Source organism: Bison bison, unplaced genomic scaffold (assembly GCF_000754665.1).
Source record: "Bison bison bison isolate TAMUID 2011002044 unplaced genomic scaffold, Bison_UMD1.0 scf7180017858917, whole genome shotgun sequence".
In the NCBI taxonomy this organism is placed as follows: Eukaryota; Metazoa; Chordata; class Mammalia; order Artiodactyla; family Bovidae; genus Bison; species Bison bison.
In genome coordinates, this window is record NW_011489489.1 from 219,066 (window position 1) to 241,987 (window position 22,922).

Below are 22,922 nucleotides of genomic sequence, written 5' to 3' on the forward strand. Positions count from 1 at the left end.
TTTTACTCTGAGCAAGATGTGAAGATGGTGGAGGCATCTGAGCAACAGGGTACCACTTAGGTTTTAAAAGGGTCACCGTGGACTTCCTTCGTGTCCAATGGTTAAGAATCCACCTGCCAATGCAGGCACAGGGGTTCAATCCCTGCTCTGGGAAGATTCCACATGCCTCAGAGCAACTAAGCCTACACGCCGCAACTACTGAACCCAGCCCCAGAGCCTATGTTCTGAACAAGAAAAGCCACTGCAGTGAGAAGCCCACATACCACAACTGGAGAGTAGCCCCTGCTCATTGCAACTAGAGAAAGCCCAAGACAGCAACAAAGACCCAGTGCAGGCAAAAATAAATAAACAAAAAATAAATAAAATTCTGAAAGAAAGTTTAAGGGCTTCCCAGGTAGCGCTAGTGGTAAAGAACCCTCTAGCCAATGCAGGAGACTTAAGAGATGTGGCTTCCATGCCTGGGTCGGGAAGATCCCCGGGAGAAGGGAATGGCAACTCACTCCAGTATTCTTGACTGAAGAATCCCATGGACAGGGGAACCTGGCAGGCTACAGTCTATAAGGTCGCAAAGAGTTGGACACGACTGTAGTGACTTAGCATGCAAAGAATGTTCAAAAGGGTCACCGTGGCTACTGAATTGAGAAAGAGGATAGAGACAAAGGAAGATCAGTTAGGAAGTAAGTGGAGTCATCAGGCAAGAGATGGTGGTAGAGAGAGAAGGTGGCAGGAAGAAGCTCGGAAGAGAGAATGGACAGGGTTTGCTGATGGAATGACAGGGAGGCAGGAAAGAGAGATTTGTAGGAGCAGTGTGTTTTCAGGGGAAGGTCAGGAGTTCCATTTTACACTTATTAAGTTTGATGCGATTATTAGATATCCACCAACGGCATCAGGTAGCCATCAGGTCTCCATCAGGTAGACAGGTGGACATACTTGTTGAGAGTTCAGGTAGGGACCTGGGCTACAGTTAAAGCAGTTGCCTTTGGCATAAAGACATTTAAAGCCGTGAGATCAGGTGGAATCATCAAGGGAGTGTGTGTAGATGGAGAAATGCTCTGAGGACTGATTTTAGGACCTTCAACGCAGGATGGTCAGGGAAACAGGGGCAACTACCTAAGGAGGCTGGGCAACAGCAAACAGTAGAGAGAGTAAGTAAGTCATGGACTTAGTACAAGATTGGGAGGTAAGGCAGTGTGGAGAGCTTGTGTGAATAGAAGCCCAGTCATCTACATAGAAAAGGCAGCCAACAGTTTCCAACATAGAGGAGAAAACTGCAGAATTCAGACATTATTTAGAAACGCGTAGGGGGAAATGTCCATTGACAGATAAATGGATAAAGAAGATGTGGTGCATGTATACAACTGAGTACTATCCAGCCTTTTTCACAGGACTCTGGATTGTTAGAAAGAAAGACATGCAAATATTTACATCTGTAAAGAAATGTAAAAGTGAAAAAAGAACATGTTTGAATAATCTTTGTACTCCCCACTCTACGTTTAGCAACCTTTGTGAACGCTGAATTAAAATGCTACTGGCTTCTTAAATTTATTGTTGAAAATGTTGTTATCAAATAACATTTGATATCACTCGTATGTGGAATTTAAAATATGACACAAACGAAACTATCTATGGAACAGAAACAGACTCACGGCCACAGAGAACAGACTTGCGGTTGCCAAGGGGACGTGGGGTGGGGAAGGGATGGAGTGAGACGCTGTGGTTAGTAGATGTAAGTTTTTATAAATAGAATGGATAAACAATAAGGCACTAACTGTGTAGCACAAAGAACTATATTCAATAACCTATGATACACCATAATGGAAAAAAATATTTTTTAAAAAAGCAATGTATATGTATGTATAATTGAATTACTTTGCTGTGCAGCAGAAATGAACACATTGTAAATAAACTATATTTTAATTTAAAACTTAGATCTGTATATTACTTTAATAAAAAATTAAAAACAGTCAGAAAAAAATGCATGAGCTAAATAAATGCCTGCTGCTGCTGCTGCTGCTGCTGCTAAGTCGCTTCAGTCGTGTCCGACTCTGTGCGATTCCACAGACAGCAGTCCACCAGGCTCCCCCATCCCTGGGATTATCCAGGCAAAATAAATGCCTAAGGGCTATGAAATAATGGCCAAAAGCCAGCAACTTCATACAGTCAAGTACTGTTTACCTACTGAGTAAGTAAGATCTTCGCTCTTACGTGAACTGTATCTTTTAAATGTAAACACTGCTTTTATCACTAAGAGTTAAAGCCATTTCTGAAACTCCAATAATGTTTAATCATTGATGATTTTACCATTCAAATGATACTAAAAATATAACTGCTACTCTGTGACCATCCATATAATGTTTATAAATTTAACTTTAAAAAATAGCTCCTCACTCTATGTTTAGCAACCTTTGTGAACTTTGAATTAAAATTCTACTGGTTCCTTAAATTTATTAGAGTGCCTCTATAATAAGCTCTTGGAAGGCAGAGATGATATTTTCTTTACAGATGTAAACATTTGCATGACTTTCTTTCAAACAGTTCAAAGTCCCGTGAAAAAAGAATATATTCGAATAATCTTTGTACTTAGAACAGCTGTCAACAAAGGTGACAGTAATAATTAACATTTCCTTTGTGCTTTCCCTGTGCTAGACTCTGCTTTAAGCACTTTACATATATTTTCACTTAATTACTATTGTGGGAACAACAGTCTCATGGTTTCTGGAAGTTGGTACTGTTCTTATGATTCCTATATCACAGAAGAAGAAACTGAAGCACAGAGGTTGGGTAATTCTCAAGATGTATATAGAATGAACAGCAAAACTAGCATTAGATGCTAATGTCTTTCCAGAGCTTTAGCTCTTAATGTTTATGTAGAACGTTAATGTCTGTTGATAAGACCACTGAAATAATAAACACACTGGCAATTTATTTTGACTAGTGCAGAAAATAAGATCACATTATTCACGGATAGTATAACTTCTCCTTATGTGTATTTGAAAGGCTGTTGATTTTAACAATCTCACCTTTTCCTTTTTTTCCTGGCTCATCTGCTTTCTTATTTGTTTCTGAAAGGTAAAGACAAAACAAAATAAATATTGTGAGAGTCACAATTCAAAGTCTCAAATTATAGGACTATCTTCAAATGAGTTCAATTCATAATATTTCTGGGATTAAGAGATACACACTATTATATATAAAATAGACAAACAATAAGGACCTACTGTATAGCACAGGGAACTATATTCAGTATCTTGTAATAATGTACAATAGAAAAGAATTATATATATACGACTGAGTACATACATATGACTCTATCACTTTGTGATAAGTGATAGAGTCACTGATAAGAGATACATCACTGAAACTAACGCAATATTATAAATTAATTATACTTCAATTTAAAAAATTCTGGGCTAACAATTCAATTTTCCTAAATCTTAAATTCTTTACGTATGTAATTTATTATAAAATATTAAGAATTTGAATTACTTATAAAAATCACCAAGCAGTAAGCAGGTTTTGGGTGCCAGGCTGTGTTCCTGGTCTACATAAAGGGTGATGGGGGCCATCTCCACCAATAATAAATGCCTCTGTGGGTACAAACTGAGTACAGAGAAGACTCACTCAAAGCTGATTCAATAGCTTTATTGTCTCTTAAAGCCTACACCGCTTTATAACAGGGACTGTGTGCTTTAAAGAACTGTAGCATGCCATCCTACTGAGAACACTAACCTGACTCCTCAAGGACTTCCTATATCCACAGGTGACCCACAGGGGTGCCCACACTGAGCCCAGGTGTGACACAGCACAGTTAGAGGTAGACCAGTCAATTTCAGTCCCCGTAGGTATTTACCTAGTCTTTGAGAATTTCTAGGTACACATGTGTACTGTTGAGTTGCAGTGGGGATGGGGCAGAGTTTAGTAGTCTGATGAAAAAAATTAGATTCCATTATTTCCCCAGAGTAGACGTGAGAGAGTGTGGGTACCGTGCAGGTTGGGTTCAGGGGTGCAGGCAACATCATTCAATTTCTTGATCCCTAGTTTCCCATATTCATTCATAGAAAACATTTCAATTTTTGGAGGCAAGAGGTAAATCTGAGGCTCCTGATGCAAGGAGAGGACTTTGTATCAGTCACGTGTTTCTCCTTTGAGACCCCCAGAGGAGAGGAAGCAAACCGACCCAAAGTGTGCCAGGCTTGGTGCCAAGCACAAGACACATCTTTTGCCTCCTAACATCCTCTGCAGATGGGCAAAGAAATGGCAACCCACTCCAGTATTCTTGCCCAGGAAATCCCATCGACAGAGGAGCCTGGCGGGCTACAGTCTGTGGGGTCACAAAAGTGTCAGATAGGACTGAGCAACTAAACAACCCTCTGCAGTAGTTCTGAGCTCCTTCTTCATGCAGAGGAGGAGGCTGAAGCTTGACAAGGTAGGGGTCTAAGTAATCAAGGTCAGTGGTGTATTTGACTCCAAAATAGACATTCTTTTCCCCATGCCAGTCTCTAATTTTGTTGAAAGGGAAAAAGAAGTACAGGTCTTGACTTTGCAAAGGGAGGGTTTTAAAAAGTTGGCTAGTGATCCAGTGGTCAAGGCTTCACCTACCAGTGTAGGAAGTGCGGGTTTGATCCCTGGTGGGCAGGCTAAGATCCCACATGCCTCACAGCCAAAAAACCATAAAATACACTAAACAGAATCAATACTGCAACAAATTCAATAAAGGCTTTTAAAAAATGGTCCACATCAAAAATATCTTAAAAAAAATGTTGGCTGCCACACATTTCCTGGTCAGTGCTAATCTCTGTTGAACATTCTAGAATTTCTGACCTTATTAACTGTACCCTTGTCATAAAGGGCTTCCCTGGTGGCTCAGTAAAGAATCTGCCTTCAATGCAGGAGACCGGGGTTTGATCCCTGGGTCTGGAAGATACCCTGGGGAAGGAAATGGCAACCCACTCCAGTATTCTTGCCCAGGAAATCCCATGGACAGAGGAGCCTGGTGGGCTACAGCCCATAGGGTTGAAAGAGTCAGACACGACTTAGTGACAAAACCACCACCATCATAAGGTTAGGCAGTGCGTCATTTAGTAGGATGTACTCTTGAGTTTGAGTAAACTCCGGGAGATAGTGAAGGACAGGGAAGCTTGACACGCTACAGTCCATGGGGTTGCAGAGTCAGATGTGACTGAACAACTCTTGTAGGTATCAGGGATACAAGATAGAAGTATCAAAAAATCTCAATTTCCAAGGATATCTCTTTCTGTGGCACCAGCAATGTGTGCAGGAAGGCTGGGAGTGTCCACCCCTCCAATAATCTGTTACCTGGCATATGGCTAGTGTAATTTAGACAAATCAAGCATAAAATGCAAGTTTCTCAGTTGACTATAGAAAACTAGTGGGTGCTGGTCATGAAGATTTTAGAGCTGTCCACAAATCTTCCCGCCCCCAGGGAAACCAAGGAAGGAAGAGTGGATTGAATTGGTCATCTTTTTTTAGGTTTGTTTGTTTGTTTTTTGACATGGACCATTTTTAAAGTCTTTATTGAAATTGTTACAATATTGCTTTTGTTTTATTTGGCTTTTTGGCTAAGAAGCATGTGGGACCTCAGCGCCCTGACCAGATATTGAACAAATACCCCTTCATTGGAAGGCAAAGTCTTAACCACTGGACCACTGGGGAAGTTCAGAACTGATCACCATTTAAAAAGGTGTGGGAGGCCCCTGGCCAGGTGTGCGCCCTGGAACCAGGGTCATCATCTTTTTTCCTCCTGTCTGCAGTTACCTAGGATGACAAGAGGCGAACAAAGAAGGCCTAGCCCAGATGTTCCAATCCCGGGGCAAAAGCCCTAGGTTCTGTCCCCTTCTAATACCACTGCTTCAGCAAGTTGAGATCTGAGCCAGGAGCTTGGGTGTGGAAAATACACAGAGTAGGGGATTTTCACCTCTGGGGTTTTCAGTGCTTAAATTTAACTTAGGTAAAGTTCTCAAAGAGCTTCAGCTTACCTCACTAGCATTCTGCACAATATAATACAGTATGACTTTGCTATTCTTTAGTCTTTGTACCGGAGAAGGCAATGGCACCCCACTCCAGTACTCTTGCCTGGAAAATCCCATGGATGGAGGAGCCTGGTGGGCTGCAGTCCATGGGGTCGCTGAGGGTCGGACACGACCGAGCGACTTCACTTTCACTTTTCACTTTCATGCATTGGAGAAGGAAGTGGCAACCCACTCCAGTGTTCTTGCCTGGAGAATCCCAGGGACGGGGGAGCCTGGTGGGCTGCTGTCTATGGGGTCACACAGAGTCGGACACGACTGAAGTGACTTAGCAGCAGCAGCAGCAACAGTTTGTACCTGGGGCTTCCCAGGGAAAATTCAAATGGCCCTCAGCGTGCCAAAAAGGAAAATGATTGATAACACTTAACTAGATGCCAGGCGTTGCTCTCAACACTTAATGAAGATTATCCCATTTAACTCTGAAAAGTAGTTTTAATTCCATAGATAAGAAAAATGGCTTAGAGAGGCTACGGAATATTGCCAAGAGTTGCAGAACAGTTAAGAACTATTCAGAAGGCCACACTCTACAATAGCACACTTTGCATATTCCAATAGTGGGTGGTCCATACTCTACGCTTAGTCCAACCCAGAAAATGACAGAAGTACAAGCTTACCAGTAACTCAGATTTAAGTCTTAATACACAGCCCCAAAGAAACATAAACTACACGTTTTCTAATGGTGCTAACTCTTTCAACATTATTTTATTAAAGAAAACCTTACTAAAGAGAACAGGATCTTCATCTTTTAAAAACTGTCATACAACCATTAAGAAAAAATCATTTTTGTATATTCAGTTATTTTGAACCCTATCATTCCAGCTACTGTGCTAATTTGCCTACCGGCCAATTCTTGTGGGCACAGCTAGTCTCCACCCAGGTCTGTGTGTCCTGAGCTCCTAGTCACACTGGCATCTATTCTCCCTGCTCCAAGACCCAGCCATGGGGCTCTGCCTCTCCCTGACCAGGTCCTAAGTCACAAGGCCCCTGTCCTCTCTCCACTAGCACTTCCCCAGTCAGATCCTATCACGACATCACCTGGATTCTTACTCCTCCGTTACCTGACTGCCCTCTCTCTGCTTGCTCTTGGTCGCCCCCTAATTGTTTCCACCTTCCACTAGGTGCCCACCTGTAGACTCTGGACTCTAGGCTGTGAATGACCTTGACTGGCAGCCTCTCTGACCCTCAGTCTCTTCATCTGTAAGCACAGTAATAACACCCAGGTGCCTGGAGCCCCGACTCCCTAACTCAGCACTTAGCATTGCCAGTGCAGCAAAACGGGCCTGCTTAACCATAAAGGATTTTTCTGTTTCTTCTGAGGGCCTTGGAGGAAAAAACAACACTTTCTAGAATCCCAGAAGCTTCGTCCCTTTGTGTCTCATTCTCCTTGACTGCCCAGAGAATGAAGATCAGAAGAGAATCTTCGGTACCTTTTGCTACCCTTCCAGTCACTCAAACTCCTAGGTTCTCTCAAACAGGCTGAAGGCTAATCCTCACCAAGTGATAGTCACAGAGGACCAGAGTGTGCAGGTGAATGAGTGACCTCGCCAGGGACTTATCAGAACTTCTAGGTGCAGGACAAAAACCAACACAGCATGATGCAGGGACTATTTCATCTGAATTCTGCCCCTCAGATTGTAGCATCGTAGTGAATATTAAACGAAATAAACACTACCTACTAGAAATAAGTAAAGAAAGAGGTTGAATGTACTCCTTCGTGATTTTAGTCACCAAAAGTGCTAGAATACCCTGAAATATTAGAAAGTATAAAATGAACTGATGTTGTTATGGAACAAAACAAAAAAATATATACTCTAAAATAATGACAATACAGAGAAGAATTCTTCTGTATTTTATTGCACTCAAATAACATTAAACAGAAGATGTTTACATTATTTCTAGAAAATCCATTGATGTTTCCCAGCTTGGCATATATTTGTAAAGACAAGGCTCATCCATCAAGATATTTGGAATTAGAAAGTATCTGAATATGACCACAGCATAATGAATTCTCAGTGTTCAGAGTTCTAGAGATGATTATATACAAAAATCCAGCGAAATTTATCTTATGCATTTATCAATTCTATGTCACTCCTGTTTCTCTAAAAAAATATGGCTTTATTAAAAAGTAGTGTTCTATAATTTACAATACTAAGTAAGAGCTTTATTAGATTTTTGAGTAGCAACTCTGTATTACCCAGATCACAGCTTCAGAAAATTATTGCTCTTTTACTATGTATTACTTTGGGCTTCACTAACACTACGGTTCAGCATACCTTACTACACTATAGTGACCTCTAATGATAAAAATATAAAATTTCTTTGATTTTAACCCTAAAAGCAGGAAAAAAAAAATCGCTTTATCTTAAAACAATGTGAACGTGATCAAGAGCTCCCCTGACATGTAAATAAAACCACATCTTAGGTTTTTTTTTTAAATAGCTCATGGTCCTTTCAAAATGAGACTGTAGCTACCTCTTTTTCCTAACAAATGAGCATTTTCATCACAGCAGCCATTTCTGAGCCACACACTAGCCACATTAAAAACAGAAGAAAGTCTCCAGTGTGGAAAGGAAAAGCCTCAAAAGCTGTGAAAGCACAGGGAACTTCTGGTTTCTGAGCACTTTTCACAAACCCTGCTTCATTCAGCCAGAGGCAATGTCTCCCTGATACACAGAGCAGGAATCAGTGTTGTACATGTTACTTTACCAGCCAAAGGAAGAACAACTTTTACATGAGGCACCACTAACTGTTATTTTCTAAGATTTAAACAAATACCAAGAGGATTATAGCTATTCTACAATCACCCCAATGTGCTGAAAAGCGTTTTTGCATGATATAACAGGCTGTTCCTTTCCTCTACATTCTAACAAGTATTTTAATGTCCCCCCTTTTTTTCTGAAAAATAAATTACCCACGATAATTTAAACTTTTTTTGAAATATTAAATTTTTTCTAATTAACAAGCTAAAAGCTGCAGGAATCTCAAATGTTGAGTTTTACCCTGAATACTCGAATATAGCAATTTTTTTAATAAAGGTATCAGTGCAGATATATACAACTCAAATCTTCACAGCTAATGATGATCCCATCAGTGTTTTTCAGAGCCCTAAGACAAGGCACTCTTAGTGGCTTTAACTCATGTTTCATGCAGTGTACACAAGTCAGCTGACATAGTGTTAATTACTGATAAGATATATTAAAATCCCGCCATGACAAGTGCTGCTATCTCATCAATGGTTATTAATTACTGTCTGAAAAACACATATATGCAGGTAAGACTAAAAGCTGCATCACAAAAGGGAAAAGAAAAATCCAGTGGACCCACTAAGGCTATCAGAAAAGGACATGCAGGAATGTAACAATACGTGTGATTTTTGTTTCTTAAAAAAAAAAAAAGAAAAACACTAAAATGCCAGTGGACTATGGTTCATTCAAAACATCTTTAGTGTTCATTCCCAAAGATCTTGGTCTGCTCAGAAATTACTTCACAAGATCTATCCCAGCCATCTTTTGGAGCGTATGGTTAAGCTGGTCCTCTTGTGGTAGGTAGTAGGGGCAGTCTTTCTGAAGCTTTAAGTATCTGCAAAAATAAGGGGAAATCTAAATTAAAGGACCAACTAGACACAGATTGCGAAACTGCTTCATTTTTACTCTACTTATAAAAAACCACCAATGGAAAGTAAATGTTCTATTTTCGTTTGTATTGTTGTTTTTAATGGCAACTGGGTAAGAATGACTCACTACTTAGAGTAGTTCTTGGGAGGGTTACTTGCAAAGCTGATAAAAACCTGAGGTTCTTTCAAGCATCTGAGAATTACAGTTGAATTTAAGAATGTCAGTCTTTTGAGAAATACATTCAATTTCTTTCTCCCATTAATGTTTTCACTGTATTAAAAAGAAATGCAACAGAGGGGGAAAAATCTAGTATTGTATTTGAAACACGAATATAGGGAGGATTTTTCAAGGAGCAACAAGATACTGTAAGCTGTAGTTAAAATGCATTACTTATAATCTTATATCAATTTTTCATGTTATGGATGATATAAATGGTTGATAAAAATGTATATACTATTTTAAAAGAAGTAAAATTCATTCCTACTTTCAACAAACATTTTCTTATTCCAAACTTTAGTATCAAATTTATTTTACTATTATAGCTATGTTATGTTATGATCTATGTTACAATTAAAGTTAGAAAGGAGATTGTGCACATGAAGACCCAACCAAATTTTGATGTGATTTCTAAAACTGTATTATAGGCCTTCCTTCTCTCCCTCCTTCCTTCCCTATCTATTTATCTACATATGTGCATGTATGTATAACCAGAAATTTTTACATAAGCAGAATTATTTGGTGCTAATGAGAAGCAACCGGAAATTATAGGTATACTTTTATATATCCAAATGAAATGAATCTTTCCACCAAAAGACATGTATAATGTGTAAGAATGTTCATGGCAAATTTCTTCATAATAGACCAAAACTAGAAACATTCACTACAGCCATCAATGTAGGATAGAATTTTTAAATGGAATACATTTACAGTCAATAATAATAATAAGACCAATGACTCTTCATAGCAATGTGGATGAAACAGCCATGATGGTGAGCAATGGGAAGCAGTCACCAAAAAAGTGCATATATATTTGCATGTGTTGACTTGTGGTTCTGTTTAATCAAATTCAAAGGCAGACAAATCCATCTATGATGACAAAATCAGAACAGTAGTCATCTTTGGTGGGGTCATTACTGAGGGCAGAAGAGGGAAAGATTTTCCAGGGGCTGGAAGAACTCTGTGTTGTGGGTGTAAGAATATATGACATGTACAAGTTCATCAAACTATATCATCAACAGGTGAGTACTTCCCTGTGTATAAATTACACCGCACCAGAAAGAGTTTAAAAAAGAGTTCTCTTAGAGTTTAAACATTAGCTGGACTGTGAGGAATATGCATTTCTATAACTTGTGCAATCAAAAATCCTGGAGACTATGGGAACTTGTTTAAAGTACATGAGCACTGATAAAAAGGCAAATAAACTAAAAGCTTAATCACGATTTTGAAAGACTCAAATCTATGCCCCAAAGTATCTGAATCAGGTTTCCCCCCAGAAGTAGTAGTTGCCCAAGCTGCAAACCCAGCACCTCCAGAGGCCAGTCGTCTCTGCACCTCTCCATTCCTCCCACCTTCCTTATCTCCACTAAAGTTCCATCATTCATCCATTCAAGCCAGAAGCAAAGGAATCAAGCTAGACTTTTCCCATTAACCAGCCCGTCTCCCACCAATCACCTGCACCCCCAAGGTCCTTGAATCCATCCTGCTCTGCACCTCTGCCACGATTCCCAGACCCCACCACTTGTGCTTAGATGAACATATCTGTCCCCTGACTGGTCTCCACCTCCTTGTGGGACTGCTCTGTTCAAATATGGATCGGATCATGCAACGCCTAAGCTTGAAGTTTTTCAGCAACTTTCTTGCATTTTTAGTGAAAGTTGCTCAGTCATGTCCGACTCTTTGCAACCCCACGGACTGTAGCCCGCCAGGCTCCTCTATCCATGGACTTCTCCAGGCAAGAATACTGGAGTGGGTAGTCATTCCCTTCTCCAGGGGATCTTCCCCACCCAGGGATTGAACTCGGGTCTCCTGTATTGCAGGCAGATTCTTTACTGTCTGAGCCACCAGGGAAGCCCTAAGCCCACATTCAAATTCTTAAACATCATTTATGGGACACTCTGAGAAATGCTGCCTGCCTGTCCACTGTGTCTTCTTAGCCGGTACATGGCACACCGACTTGGTCCTTGTGTCTCAAGCACTTGTGCCCTCTCCCCTCCACATGCTGGCTCCTTCACTTTGAGCAGCTCCTCCAGGCTCAGCTCCAGCATGACCTCCTGCTCCGCTCCCCTGGCCCCCACAGTTGGGTTGGTTCCCCCTCCTCTGTGTGCTGGCCTGGGTATCACTCTGAGAGGTTAATGCTATATTGGCTGCTGTCCTCAGTGGCACATCCACAGGTCTGTGAATTGATACCAGACAGAGATTGCATTCTTCACTGTGTGTCTGGGGAAGAGCTGTAGCGTGCATGCAGGTGTGTGTGCTTCAGTCATGTCCGACTCTTTTGTGACCCTATGGACTGTAGCCTGCCAGACTCCGCTGTCCATGGGGATTCTCCAGGCAAGAATACTGGAGTGGGTTGCCGTGCCCTCCTCCAGGGGATCTTTCCAACCAGGAGATTGAACCTAAGTCTTCTGTGTCTCAGGTAGATGGATTCTTTACCCACTGAGTCACCTGGAAGGCCTGAGCCTGTACCATAGGAGCTATTTAATATATATTTCTTGAATAAATGAAAGATCAAATCACTAACAATAATATGCATATTAGGTTCTTATTACCATAAGCTAAGACCTTTAGAGCTGCCAGCCTAAAGCTGGTTGTGGGTCTTATTGATCCAATTAGAAAATGCTTGATGACAAGGTGGGCATGAGTGACAGCTCTGGACAGAGGCAACAGTGAAATCAGCCCCCCTGAGAGAATATTCAAATGTGGATGAGTTACAAATGTCATCTCCATCTTCAGAGAGAAAAGAGCAGCAGATTCAGCCAGAAACATTGATGTTCACACATCTTCATTTCAGATAGCACAATTATCATCACAAAACGTAAGATAAACATTTTTCCCGGCATTGTTGTTGTTCAGTTATGCAGCTGTGTCTGACTCATTGTGGCCCCATGGACTGCAGCACGCCAGGCTTCCCTGTCCTTCACCATCTCCCAGAATTTGCTCAAACTCATGTCCACTGAGTCAGTGATGCCAACCAACCATCTCATCCTGTTGCCCCCTTCACCTTCTGCCGTCCAGCTTTTCCAGCATCATGGTCTTTTCCATGGCATGACAGAAAAATTGTTAAAGGAACAAATTAGTCAAATGGTCTTAAAGTATTGTAAGGCAGGGAGTATTATGCTGGTGAACTTCCTAACTGATTTGTTCTTAAGTCATTCAATTTGTGCTATGTATAGTTTTTTTTTTTAATTTTTTTCTTTATGTGGATCATTTTAAAAGTCTTTATTGAATTCTGTTACAATATTGTTTTTGTTTTATATTCTTGTTTTTTGGCTCTGATGTATGTGAGATCTTAGCTCCCCAACCAGGTATCAAACCCACACCCTCTGCATTGAAAGGTGAAGTGTTAAGCACTGGACCACCATGGAAGTCCCCACGCTATGTATAGTTATGCATTCAGATTGCTAGAAATAGGCTGTGTGACATCAAGTAAAAATATGACTTTGAGGACAAGGTGAAAACCCACTAAGGGAGCACAGGTTCCAAAATCAATTTTTTTTAATGTGATATTAAAAATGACTGACTTCTAACATGAGCATGATCAATTTTTCAGATTGACTTTTTACTTCCTTTCCAAAAGGATGCCAGCAAAGCACTTATGGATTTATCAATATAAACAAAAGATGGAAAAATTTAAGCTATTGGACAGCTTACTTTTCCACAATGAATCATAATTAATCTTCAACATTTCTGAGTCTTAAGTGAAAGGCTAATGCATACTAAGACAAACATGCCTACTGCTAAGTCGCGTCAGTCGTGTCCGACTCTGTGTAACCCCACAGATGGCAGCCCACCAGGCTCCCCCGTCCCTGGGATTGGATTTTCCAGGCAAGAACACTGGAGTGGGTTGCCATTTCTTTCTCCAATGCATGAAAGTGAAAAGTGAAAGTGAAGTCACTCAGTCGTGTCTGACTCTTTGCAACCCCATGGACTGCAGCCTACCAGGCTCCTCCATCCATGGGATTTTCCAGGCAAGAGTACTGGAGTGGGGTGCCAGTGCCTCCTGAAAGATGCCTAAGGACACACTATCTCTATCACATCAAACCAGCTCTCATAACTCATCTGTTCTTGGGTCTTCATTTCTATGAAATCCTCTAGAGCACAGAAGCTGAGAATGTGAACTCTTGGAGCCAGAACACAAGAATCAAACTCAGTTCTAGCATTTATCAACTCTGTGATTTCAGGCAGGTTCCTCTGCCTTGCTATGCCTCAGTTTTCTCATCTGTAAAATGCAGATATGAGCATTTCACCTCTGGGGCCACTGACAATACTAAGGGAGTTAATTCATGTGTGTGTCAAGAAGTGCATGACACACATGATGCTTAACCAAAGTCAGCACTCTCTATCCCCTGGGGGGAAGCCGGATACAATAGTAAATCAAGACAATTCCTGCCCCATGGGATTATTATGTCCCATCAATATTGTTTTGAAATTTAATTTGCTATTCTAGGACTGCGTAACCTAGTCTTAGAAAGATCAGAGAAAGCATAGTAATCATCAATTGGATTCTGAGGGCCAGGAAAAAGTGAACTGATATCCAGCATTGTGCAGAGAGCCTCAATCTGAGTTTTCCACGGATTAAAGAATTTTAAAGATTAAAAGGTAGTAAGGTAACAGGCCCCACAACAATTGTTGCTACAGTTTCTGCATCACATATGTCATTCAACACTACTGCAAAAGCAGTCACCTTACTGTACAAAACAGCAACTAATTCATGAATATTATTCCTTCATAAGATTGAATAATTAAATGATGCAACATAAAGTAAGACTAAGAAAATATCAGGAAATAAGCAAACCCAGTACAATCATTACAAGTAACTACTGCTAACTCTCCACCTCACATCCTCCTTGGTAAAGGACAAACTTATAGCGTGCAGTGCATCACTCAAATTTTTATGACACCAAATGACAAGTGACAGCTTCTGGAGCAGGTCTGTCAGAATTCAGCTTCTCTTGATGCACCTCAAATATCAACCTAAAGTGAAAGAAAGTGAAAGTGAAAGTCGCTCAGTCGTGTCCGACTCTTTGCGACCCCATGGGCTATTCAGTCCATGGAATTCTCCAGGCTAGAATACTGGAGTGGGTAGCCTTTCCCTTTCTCAAGGGGACCTTTCCAACCCAGGGATTGAACCCAGGTCTCCTGCATTGCAGGCAGATTTTTTTACCGGCTGAGCCACCAGGGAAGCCCCAATATCAACCTAATTAATTAGTAAATAGTAACAGCCACAGCCACCATTCACTGGGATCTCATTCTATCCTCAGAAAGGATGCATATGAATCAAATCTTCATTTTCATTTGCTTCAGCTGTTAAATATCTCATCAAAAAAAACAGCACCTTATTCCAGCCCCCAGTCCCTTCACCCCTACAACCACTCCTTAGTATTTTATAATTATGTTCCAAGGAAATTTGGGGGCTCATTTATAAAACACCAAAACAGAAGCACAGAGCTTTTAGGTCAGAAAATAATATTATATTTCATACCTTCATTAAAGTCAGGTCGATATTAAAAAAATATCAACCATAACTAGGAAGAAGTGCTGTAGACACTCGTTATTTTTAGGAAAACTTTTAAAACAACTTTTTTTAAAGGAACGCAGAGTAAGCAAAATGCAAATTCAGTAACCTGCTCTGCATTCTCAGGTGAGAAACAAGGCACACTGACGTACTGCTCAGCAATACAGAGGAAGCTACTGCTCGGCAATACAGAGGAAGCTACTGCTCGGCAATACAGAGGAAGCTACAAACGCAGGACAGAGACACCAACTGTCCTGACTCCGCATCTTTCCTAAACACAAAATATATGCATATGCCCAGAAGTTATCATGTCAAAAGTCAGTTTCTCCATGGATTTTGTTTCTCATTCACGTTATGATGCCAACAACGCAGTTCCTTCAGGAGTCATACATACTATAAATGTACAACATACAACAACTATCAAAACTTAGAACTACCCAACCATTAAATAAGTAAATATGAGCGGTGGTATAACTAAAAATAGTCCTTGATTAGAAAAGGCTTTTTCCCCTTGAGATTGAGTATTTCGACCAAAATCAATACTCCTAGTGCACATCATCGCTACAAAATTCACATGAAGCATAAAACGAAAAATATGAGTAAAAATTGAACCAATAAATAAAACGGAAACAAAAAAAAAGGAAATAAAACACAGAAACAAGAGGAAATACATTTGAGAAAGAGATGTTGACGAATCCTCACTTAATAAAATATTTTTTCCCACTTAGAGAATAAGAGGTTTATATGTTAATTTCTGATTACAAGAATAGTTAATGTCTTCTCTAAAAGGCATTTGAAAGCATAGGCTTTGATTGAAATGCTGTCCCTGTTCTTTAAACTCGATGATGATGAGAGGGATGTGTTGGGGAAGGGAGGGAAAAGCAGAGTGATGGATGTAACACAGTGGGCTGGTAGGAAGGACTCCAGGGCACTCACTCACAAGTCCCAGATAGCCTGGACCATGTGGGGTGCAAGGATGCTTTTAGGGAAGATGGGCAGTGCGGGTCAGTGGGAAGGACCAATGTCACTAATATATGTACTGTTCAATTTTCATCTGAAGGCAAGTCTGACTCCACATCCTCCATCAGATAGCCTGTCAATCAAAACAAGGGAAAAACCCCACAACCTAACTTCTACTACTACCACCATCTATGATAGCAAAAATCATACAGTGTTTTGATCATGAACACTCCTCAAATTCTAGCTCAACCAATAAGTACTAGACTCTGTCTGATGCGTATTCTCCATTACTTTGGCTCAACTGACCTAAACACACAAAATTTTCCTTTTAAATTTAGGATAGGTATAATTAATCCTCTTCTCTCAGGAATTCTACTCTCCATAGAATTTTCTTCATACAGCATCTTTTAAATTAAACAAAAAAGAAAAAGGAAATACTTGTAACAAAATGCCATACCTGGTGGTACTTCTTGCTGTTCCTCTGCAGGGGGCATGTGCGGTTCTGAAATTATAAATAAATAATAAAATAAATAAAAAAACACTCCATTACAGATTGCTGTCCAGCGTTTCAAGACTACAGATCTTTCAGTTGGCATGATTATTTTTACAGACTGTTTGGGGGTTTGATTGCAATTTATCATAAAGCATTAGGTTTTCGCACCAACGAAAAATGAGCTACAACTTTGTAAAAGTTTGTATATTTCTCAACTTTCCTGAACCACAGGCTTTAGAACATTATCTGCCTAACTGACTAACCTCAAAACTTACTGTCTGGCAAAGGAGATATGAACCAAAGCCCAAGTTTTCACCACAATTTTGCACCAGACTTGATAGGAAAGCTGTTGAAAGATATTTAAAGCATCTTGTTTCTTGTTAACAATACAAAAAATTAAATTCAAATAGAATCTTTAAAATGTATCACTATCCTTAATAAGCTCGTTTTTGAAAAATAATACTCAAGGTAACTTATTCTAAAACTAGCCAAGAATATGGATATGAATTATAACATCCAGCCTTTTTTTGTAGACATCAACCCACTTACAACTAAAGAAACTGTAAGCCTCATGACCCAATGGTATAATGATATATTTATCTGATTGGCTCTATAAAATTACATCACATGTTAGTATCTTCATCCCTAACAACACAGTGGGTGGGCAGGAAGTACCTTAACTGAGACACTATCAAGAAATAAAATTGTTATCTTTCCTTTTGTTCAAGATTTTGTGTAACAGGCTTTGGTCGAAAAGAGAATATTTTATTAGCGTTTTCTAAAACTCAAAATATTTACGCAGCTATTTTAATCATTTTTCTTCTTGCATTAATTTGCTTCTACTTGTGAGAATGCTCAAAACAGTTGGAAATATTTTAGATAAAAGGAAAAAGAAGCCTCATACATATTTTCTCCAACTGAAAGGACATAACTTTCAATCCACTTCAGCCCATGGATAACTCGTTCTCATGACACCACCTCCTCCTACTTAGAGCAGCCCTCCTCACCCTAATATGATACTTTGTACTATACAATCCTGATTTCATCTCCATCACTGCCTTTCTCATAATCTTTACTTTATCATCTCATTGGTCACTAGAGTGCCAGCCCCCAGTGAAAACAGAATTCTAACTCTCTTATTCACTCTCATCCTCCGAGCCCCTGAGCAGTGTCAAGACAGCAAATAGTAAGTGTGTGATAAATGCTTGTTGAAGAAATGAAAATAACTTTTTATAAAAAGTAAACAGATTTCTATTAAATTAACTTACCTTCTAAAATTGTGTTTGAATTATCTACAGCATGATCTAAAAAAAAAAAAAAATTAAAGCACATCTTACATTAAGCACATCTTACATACTTTCACAAGTTCTTTAATATATTCGTTTGGAGACCTAAATTTGACTCTTTTTAGATTGGGGTTTCTTATAGAGAGATTCATTAGAATATCAACTTTAATTTCTAAATTATAGTCAAAGAATACATCAATAGGCTGGGATGTCTTTAGTGGTCCAGTGTCTAAGGCTCTGCGCTCCCAACACAGGGGGGCCCAGGGTTCAATCCCTGGTCAGGGAACTAGATCCCACATGCTGTAACTAAGACCTGGTGCAGTCAAAACATAAATAAATATTTAAAAGTCAATTGATTTTAAAAATAGGTTGGCATTATCTCTGCGGACATAAACCTGGCACCATAAACAGGATAAATATATCAACATGATCCAATTCCTTAGTGACTTAAGAATGTCTTGTATTTCTGACTACATCTTTGTTCCACAAGTTATACTCGTTTTCACAAATTCAAGGGGAGCTGAGTTGCAGGAAGCTCAATATCTTACCTGAACTTTCTGTCCCTTCATTTTGCAATGGCTCGTACACTACAAAATACACAGAAAAAATACTCCTGTAGCCCAGTATCTCATTAGAACACAAGAGCAGCCATACAGTTCAAAGTCTAGTTTATTCTTGAACCCCTGTGACTTCATTACTAGTAAATGGCAGTTTACAGAGTACAGTGGGGAAGAGTTTGGTTCTGGGGCGAAACAGGCCTAGATTCAAATTGCAGAGTAGCCTCTTCTAGCCAGAGGAACAATTATATATGCTTCCTTCTTGCCAAATGGGGAAAATTAAAGTTCCTCCCCAATCACTTGTTAACAGGGTCCCATACTTTGTTTACCCCTGGGTGGTGCTGAATTTCTCTTTTATCCTTTGTGACTGTAGTGGAGGTTCTGAGTTACCCACAGCTCTGTCTGCTCTACACTCTGGATCCCAGACCTGGCAGATTCTCTACTTCGCAGAGTAAGCGATGCTCAGATGTTCCACCTGGGGCAAACGGCCCTGCCTCCAACCCGAGATGAGGGTTCAGCGGGCAGGTCTTAATCCACTACCTTAACCACAGCCCAGGGCTCACCTCTCTCTGCTCCACTGCTTAGGCTCTTGTCTCTGCCACCATCTCCCCTCGTGTCCGGCTAGTCCATAGCTTCCCTAGTCAGCCTGATTCCTGCTTTTCCCATCTTCCAAAATGCCTCAAATGTCCTCGTACCCTAAGAGCAAACTGTGTTATAGTCCTAGCACAGTTACAAATGTATTCCCCTTGATCATTTAATAAAGAAAAATATCAAGCATTTACTATCTTTTAGATATTATTCCCAGTGCCTGGGTAGAGTGAGGGACAGTTTTTAATAAATGCTTTTCTATCCTGCTGGTGGAAGACAAAGACACAGTGAATACTTGCTCCCTCTGTCACCCTGAACTGTGTCCCATTTTAATATGCTCTTCTATCAACTGAAAAACAAACAAGCCTTTTCTTTTTGTTGCTGGTGTCATTTTTATTTATTAGTTTGTTCATTTTGTATGTTTTTCTTTTTTATTGAAGTATAGTTGATTTACAATAGCTCAGTTGGATAGCAAAGTCATTCAGTTATACATATATATGTGTGTTTGTGAGTGTATATATATTTTACGTATATATATATATATTTTTTTTATTCTCTTCCATTAAGATTGTCCTTGTCCTCTCTCTCCTCCATTTCACAATCTAATGTCTTCAGAGTCATTTGCACATGCTGTCTTCTCACTTCCTCTCCTCAACCCACTCCAGTCTGTCTTCCAGTGCTGACCACATCCCTGAAAAGACTCCTCTAAGACTACCCACGAGCCCTCATTTAACCCAGTGGACACTTCCTGCCTTTATTGAATCAGATCTCCTGGCAGCTCCTTCCCTAACAAATGCTCTCATCCTTGAACTCCAGGGCAACCATCCTCTCCTTTGATTCTCTCCTTTCTCATCGATCTTCATCATTTCACCTTTTTCTTAGCAGGCATTAAAGGTTGCCTTTCATCAGAGTGCAGACACAGCGACTCCTCTCATCTAGCTCTCTCCCCTCTCTTAAACTACTTCAGTCTTTGGATTCAATCATGATGCATATTCCGAAGATTCTCAGACTCAGTCGGGAATAGACTTCTCTTCTATGATCCAAATACCATCCATCGGCTAATCTGATATCTCCCCTTGGATGGCTCGGTAGGCACTACCCGCATGGGCAGACTGCTCATGACCTTTTGGCCCCAAGCCCGTTTTCCAGTCCATCTGTCTTACAAAAAAGCACTCCATCCACCAGGCACATGAGCACAAAAGTGGTCATATTTATACCTTGTTAACATTTTAAATTATATTTATTACAATATTCTGCCTATGAATATATCTTTACTTTCACAACATCTAACTTAGCATTTATCTAATTTTATACTTCTTTTAAATTTGATTTTAGAATTCTCTATATCTAGTCTGCAGCTTGCATTTGGAACATGTTCTTACGAGCATATTTGGAAAAACACAATAATGACTGGCAGAAATTAGAACACTATCTCAAATCCTACCTCTGCGTGCAATTTTTAAATTCCAAATTCCTCTTTTCTCCTTTAAATTCAAAATCAAAAAGAAAACCTAAATGCATTCATAGTGGCCAAGTTATTTAATTTATTAAAAAAAAATATTAGTCCCTAGTAGGATTCTTCTGATGGCATCCTTCACATCCCATTAGGACCTGTGGATGGTGATCTTGGTAGGCTCAAATCTTAATATCACATGTTTAATAAATTAGCATACTAGATCTACACATAGCTCTTCTAATTTTCTTCACTTGAAATTCACCAGCTAACATAAGACCACAAGTTTTTTTTGAAAGTAGAGACTTCATATTATTCATATTTGAGTGTCAAGCCCTAAAATCATCCAGCACACGGGAAGTCCTCCACGTCCGACTCAAGACCTACACATCTCTTCATCCTTCTTGTTTCACAGAAAGTTATTCTCAAATGGCTTCTTTCCTTCTATGGAGTCATCTTTGAGGATATTGAAATAAGAAGGATCCACTGTTGGCTCTATCATTTCTTAGTCAAATGAACATATGCAAAATTACTTACATTCTCTGAACCTTACTTCTTTCATCTGGGGAGTAGTGAAAACATAACCTACTTCAGGAAGTTTAATGAAAACAGCATGGGAAGTGCTGGGGCAACAAGAGCAGCTGCAATTGCCTAAATCAGAATCTGATGCCAGAACTATTTTCTCTATGCCGCTTTAAGTCCAGAATGGAGTTCTTCCATACCTTTCTTCATGGACAGCAGTCATCTTTATTTAATGAAATTAATTTGCAGAAGCAACTAGAGTAGTTAAACTCTGACTAAAGTAGTCTTCACTTCTCTGAGAGCTCAGTTAGTAAACAATCCTCCTGCAATGCAGGAGACTCTGGTTCAATTCCTGGGTCAGAAAGATCCTCTGGAGAAGGGATAGGCTACCCACTCCAGTATTCTTGGGCTCAGCTGGTAAAGAACCATCTGCAATGCAGGAGACTTGGGTTCGATCCCTGGGCTGGGAAGATCCCCTGGAGAAGGGAAAGGCTACCCACTCCAGTATTCTTATGTAGAGAATTCATGGGTACAGTCCACGTGGTTGCAAAGAGTTGGACACGACTGAGCAACTTTCACTTCACTTCAAAGTAGTCTTCAAGCACAGGACTTATATTTAATTTAAAAACAGCCACAACTATAAAGCAATGAGATTAAATTTTCCTGAAAAATTTGTAACTGCTTCCTAAAGCAATGGCAGAATCACTGGAATGGATAAACCATCTCCCGAAGTAAACTCTGAAAACTACCCATTGATTGGCTCCTTTAAGTTATGGTATTTGTAGCTAAAAGTATCACTCTCCATACTTTACAGTCTAACTCTGAGTAGATTTTAAAAACAAGTAGGTAGCTTAATGTTAAAAAGCATTTTCAAACCTTGTTCATCATAGTCTCGGTAGGTGACATCATCTGCAAAAAAGAGAATAAAACCAAAATAAGTATTACTTGAGTCATTACTTTTTAGTCATTTTAGTGAAAAAGCACAACTAAATCTCCAATACAGATTTCTGTCCCTTTAAATATTTAATGACCGTACAATCAGTGAGAAAGGCCTCTGCCCAAAAACAATGATAGGAAAGGACAGATAAATTATTTTCATAAAAATTTCTCAAATTGGCATAAAGCAAGACATGCAGAAGAAACATTAGGACTTAATATCTTGTTTTATTATGAGGTGGGGGTAGATGAGATGAAATATGAAAGCCTGAAAGTCTTTTTGAACAATCTATGCAAAAAATCCTGTATTAGGCGTTAAAATTATCTTTGACCCATGAAAAGAAAAATCATCATGTTAACAGAGCATTGCAACCATAGACCCGGAAGTAAGGTTTAAAATCTAATGAAAACATTCATCAGGTACCTGTTTCTTGGTATGTTCTTTCAGCATCATCTACTACTACTGGTTCACTGGAATCTAGAAAGAAAAAACATACACCTTTGCCAAACATGAAAAAACATGCACATTGCTAGACACTACTCTAAACTATTTACAAATTAACTCTAATTCTAACAATTGTGTAAGATAGATATTATTATCATTATTTAATAAAATTTAAGCTGAATAACAGGCCATAATTTCCTCTCAAGTCACAAGGATAGGAAGGAGCAGAATAGAATTTTCACCAAATCTGGCTCCACTATATCACATTGCCTCATTCATTCCCAAAC

At 39.6% G+C, this 22,922-nt stretch overlaps 1 protein-coding gene across 4 annotated transcripts in view; it reads right to left on the reverse strand.

The window, feature by feature from the left end:
- ASPH (aspartate beta-hydroxylase) overlaps nt 1-22,922 on the reverse strand; it is a 169,921-nt gene that overhangs the window by 93,862 nt on the left and 53,137 nt on the right. For all 4 annotated transcript variants that reach the window (XM_010830312.1, XM_010830318.1, XM_010830307.1 and 1 more), the window contains 6 exons: nt 22,615-22,668; nt 22,131-22,163; nt 18,683-18,721; nt 18,117-18,152; nt 16,813-16,857; nt 3,021-3,062 (listed from right to left, as the gene is read on the reverse strand). In XM_010830312.1, the coding sequence (XP_010828614.1) occupies nt 3,021-3,062; nt 16,813-16,857; nt 18,117-18,152; nt 18,683-18,721; nt 22,131-22,163; nt 22,615-22,668 (249 nt within the window). The remainder of the gene's footprint in view (nt 1-3,020; nt 3,063-16,812; nt 16,858-18,116; nt 18,153-18,682; nt 18,722-22,130; nt 22,164-22,614; nt 22,669-22,922) is intronic.